This window comes from Lactuca sativa, chromosome 6 (assembly GCF_002870075.4).
Source record: "Lactuca sativa cultivar Salinas chromosome 6, Lsat_Salinas_v11, whole genome shotgun sequence".
In the NCBI taxonomy this organism is placed as follows: Eukaryota; Viridiplantae; Streptophyta; class Magnoliopsida; order Asterales; family Asteraceae; genus Lactuca; species Lactuca sativa.
In genome coordinates, this window is record NC_056628.2 from 68,164,324 (window position 1) to 68,169,056 (window position 4,733).

General features: G+C 33.3%; 1 protein-coding gene across 1 annotated transcript; it reads left to right on the forward strand.

Moving 5' to 3' along the window:
- Positions 1-339: 339 nt before the first annotated feature.
- Positions 340-4,363, forward strand: LOC128126807 (uncharacterized). Its single transcript, XM_052764937.1, has 6 exons — positions 340-368; positions 786-790; positions 1,157-1,218; positions 1,981-2,073; positions 2,163-2,177; positions 2,582-4,363. The coding sequence occupies exons 1-6, from the start codon at positions 340-342 to the stop codon at positions 4,361-4,363; spliced, it is 1,986 nt and encodes a 661-aa protein (XP_052620897.1).
- Positions 4,364-4,733: the final 370 nt, after the last annotated feature.

Consider the following 4,733-nt stretch of genomic DNA (forward strand, 5'->3'; position numbering starts at 1 on the left):
TAGTATTAAACCACTTTACAATGTTTATTTACAGCCAAGGGTCAGATTCAAAAACTACATTAAAACATGGGTTCTTAAATAATTATAATTTGTATAAACATGAGCATGCCTAATAAGGCAAGCCTATCTTCAACTTCTTTTCTGTACACCTGTATCAAACCACTGCCATCTGTAACTTGAAGCTTCCCATTTAACATTGTCTTGTATTCATCATCTGTAACTTGAAGCTTCTCATTAAACATTGAAAGTGTATGTATTTATGCTTCTAACTATTTTTGCTTGTAGGACTATTGGCAAGAGGATTAAAAGTGCATTGATCTGGGTGGTAACTACAGCTGTATGTGGCTTGGTGCTGTGCATATTATACGGTTAGTATCTCCTCCAATTATTAATTTATTCTTACAAGAAACATTTTCACTTATGATCAAATGCAATTAGGAGTAGAACCTACTTTTAGTCATTTAGAAGGTTGATGTCCCTGGTTTCCCATGCAAGTAGGTATGATGGGCACTGCCAAAAAAATTAGCTTACATGGCAAAAATTACTATTCTAGCTTTGCATTTTGTATACTTATAATAGGATTGATGAATGAGATGTTTCTAGCTTTGCATGATTTCTGAGTTGACAACATTGCTTGCTTTATGAAAACGTGATTTTTAGTTACTTTAATGAAGTCTTTTCAAGAAACTTACAACATTCGAGTTTTAGAAAGCTCTTAGGCGATTTTAACAACTAAAAAGTCTTTTTAATTGGATTTATGAGTGATTTAATGTGAATTTTTGAAGATCAGGTACTTTTATCTCGTATATAAAAAGAACAGTTGAGAGCAAAAAGCTATTTTTTACAGTAACATCAATGTATGCATCAGTTATCACAGTACCATGATTTTTTACCCCTATATTAGAATGAATACAATTCCATTTGGCTGTTTCTCTTGAATATATATGCATGCCAGTCTCTTGTCCCACCAATGTTCAAATCCTTAGAGCCAGAAGCAACAAACACATGCTTCAAAGTATAATATCCAAGCTTGCATTATGTGAACCTTTCTTCACACATATTTTGCTAAATGTTGTTCGTTAATTTTTTTCATAATTGTGCATTGCAATATGCATATAGTTACAATGAGTTACAATTTTTTTGTTACTTGCTGCAGGCTCAAAGGGTGATAAAGCAACAGTTTCTGCTATAAATTACACTGATATTCCACATACTCAGGTAAGAAAAGGTATTTATTTTTAATCTATCTATTTTTTAGGGTACATAAGTTTTTTATTTTTCATTTTCTAATATAGATTCTATTATATTATTTTGATTAAAAATTCATTTTTGTGAATATTCGTTTAAAATATCCAAGCCTTTTTAACTTAACATTAAAAACAATCAAAAGCCTAACATATATTGTACATACTCTACAAGAAATACATATAAATCAGGAATGGAAACAAGTAGAAACATCAACTTGTGATGAAAATTTTATAACAAAAACAGGAATGGAAACAAGTAGAAACATTAACTCATTAACCAATCTGCCACATTAAATCAGGAATGGAAACAAGTAGAAACATCAACTCATTAACCAACAAAGACAGAAGAGAAAGAAAGAAAGAAAAAAACAACAAAGAACAGCCATACCTATAGATCTTAGGTACTCACCCTTTAACAGGATTCATACAAATCAATTCAATCATATTATAACAAAAACAATAATTAATCTATAACTAAAGTTATTACAGATTCTAAAAACAACCTTGAGAAACAGAGAGTTTACCTGTGATGAAAATTTTATAACAAAAACAATAATTACTCACCCTTTCACAGGATTCATACAAATCAATTCAATCATCTTTAAATAATAATAAAATGATAATTAATCGACTTGTGATGAAAATTTTACTAACCTCAATCTGCCACATTAAATCAGGAATGGAAACACCACTATAAATTAACCAACAAACATAAATATTTATACATTTGTAGAAACATCAACTCATTAACCAACAAAGACAGAAGAGAAAGAAAGAAAGAAAAAAACAACAAAGAACAACCATACCTATAGGAAGTTCTTATGCAGTATTAATCACAATTAACATCAAACATAAATATTTATACATTTTTAGAATGTAACTGTCAACTGACAGTTAATACCTAATTTTAAACAGATTGACCACCCAAGGGTAAAAAGGTCAAACCCATAAATTATGAAATAACGGGTTTGCAGGTGGTTTTGTGCTGGACACCTGTTTAGCCCATTTCTAACTTTAAAATTTCTGCAAAAAAGATCATATTCAAAATTTTAAAAGTATTTCTAATTTTCAAATTTCTGTAAAAGTTCATAAAATTTTATAACAAACACATAAAAATATTCAAACAAGCTGAAAAAGTAACTGGATGCTGAAAAAGTAAATGATAACCTATACAGTTTTGTTCACTGCTTCAGTTTTGTCACTGTACAGTTTTGGCCCCTGTACAATTTTTTTGTCCCTGTATAGTTTTGGCCCTGTACAGTTTTGTTTTTACATAGTTTTTGTCCCTAAACATGCGTAATCATTATTGCTTTAAATGGTAAATAATTATGTAGGTTGGCAACAAATGTTTAATGGATAAATCATGGATTTCCTCTAGTAGATTATCAAATGCATATGATGAAGGTGTGAATGCTTTTCTAGAGTTTGCACAAACTAATAATCCAAAGTTAGATGTTATTCCATGCCCTTGTGTAAATTGCATCAATTTGTGTCACCACTCAATTGACAATGTCCGTTATCATTTGTTTGCCCACGGCTTCGATGAGAATTATAAGATTTGGTCTTTCCATGGAGAAAAACAACCCAATAGTGATTCTAGATGCCCTAACAATTCCATTCCTCCTGATGCTATTTATACAAAGGATATGCTTCATGATGCCTTCAAATACGTAGACGATGAACCTGATTCGTTGAAATCACTTCTTGAAGAGTGTGATAAGCCACTTTATGTAGGGTCAAAGTATAATGCACTTAGTGGATTATTGAAATTCCAACATTTGAAGGGTCAATTTGGATGGTCTGATGCTAGTTTTGATGCTTTGTTGTCTGTCCTAAAAGATATCTTACCATCAAACAATACCATCCCTAGCTCGATATATGAGTCCAAGAAGTTGCTAAAAGGAGTAGGTCTACAATATGAGAAGATTCATGCATGTGAAAATGATTGTGTTCTATTCTGGAAAGAACATAAAGATGCTTCTCATTGTCCAACTTGTGGCACTTCTCGTTGGAAGAAGAATTCCAAAAACGTACCTTCAAAAGTTTTGTGGTATTTTCCTATCATCCCTAGATTTAGAAGAATGTTTTCAATACCACAAATTGCTCATGACTTAACTTGGCATGCACAAGGTCGGGTCAATAGTGGGAAGCTTACTCATCCTCGCGATACCCCTTCTTGGAAGCTTGTTGATAACACGTGGAAAGAATTCGGACAGGAAAAACGAAATCTTAGATTAGCCTTGTCTGCTGATGGTATCAATCCACACAAGTCATTAAGTTCCAAGCATAGTTGTTGGCCAGTTATCCTAATAACATATAATCTACCCCCTTATTTGTGTATGTCAAGAAAATTCATGATGTTGACTCTGTTGATATCCGGGCCAAACCAACCTGGTAACAATATTGATGTCTACTTGGCACCATTGATAGAAGATCTAAAGCTCTTGTGGGAAACTAGCGTTGAGACTTTTGATTCTCATAAGAAAGAATACTTCAATTTAAGAGCAATATTACTTTGGACTATAAGTGATTTTCCCGCGTATGGTAATCTTTCGGGGTGTGTTAACAAAGGTTATTATGCTTGTCCAATATGTTCAAAGAATACTTGTTCACAATGGTTGCCAAAGTCCAAAAAAGTATGCTTCCTTGGGCATAGAAGATTCCTACCACTTGAACATCCTTTTCGCAAAAGAAAAAAACATTTCAACAATCAACATGAGCACGATTTTATGCCACAACCATCATCAGGTGAAGAGATTTATGACTATCTGGCGGGATTTGAGACTACATGGGGTAAGAAGATAAAGCCAAAGAAGGTAGTATCAAAGAAGGTAGGATCAAAGAAGATAAAGTTAAAGAAGATAAAGTCAAGGAAGGGAGCGTCAAAGAAGGAAACGCTAAAGAAGGAGAAGACAAAGAAGAAAAAAGAAAGTATCGACGAGAGATCTAAATTTTGGCATAAAAAGTCGATTTTTTTTGAACTTGAATATTGGAAGAAGTTGCCTGTTCGCCATCAGTTAGATCTCATGCACATAGAAAAAAATGTGACCGAGAGTGTTTATGGGACAGCGTTGAATTTGCCTCACAAGACGAAGGATGGATTAAAAGCACGATAAGATCTTGAAGCGTTGGGCATCAAGACTGAATTACGACCTGAACCAAAAGGGGATCGACATTGGCTTCCACCTGCCAAGTACACATTGAATTCCGCAGAGAAACATCTATTTTATGAAACCCTGTCTAACATAAAAGTTCCTTATGGGTATTGCTCTAATTTCAAGAATCTCGTGTCGGATGATGTTTCAAAGATGAATGGTTTGAAGTCTAACGATTGCCATGTACTAATGCAACAACTTCTTCCATTTGCAATCAAAGGGGTGTTAGATGTGAAGGTGTGGAGAACAATCCTAAGCCCGTGTCATTTTTTCAATGAGTTGTGTAGTAAATTTGTTGATGTTAGTAAGCTAGGCAAGTTGCAAAGTGACA

What these genes read in the sequence shown, in the direction of transcription:
- LOC128126807 (XM_052764937.1), top strand. Translation starts at nt 340, where the DNA reads ATGTGGCTTGGTGCTGTGCATATTATACG. An exon ending in CTGATATTCCACATACTCAG is followed by an intron (nt 1,219 to 1,980) that starts GTAAGAAAAGGT and finishes ATACATTTGTAG; the next exon opens with AAACATCAACTCATTAACCA.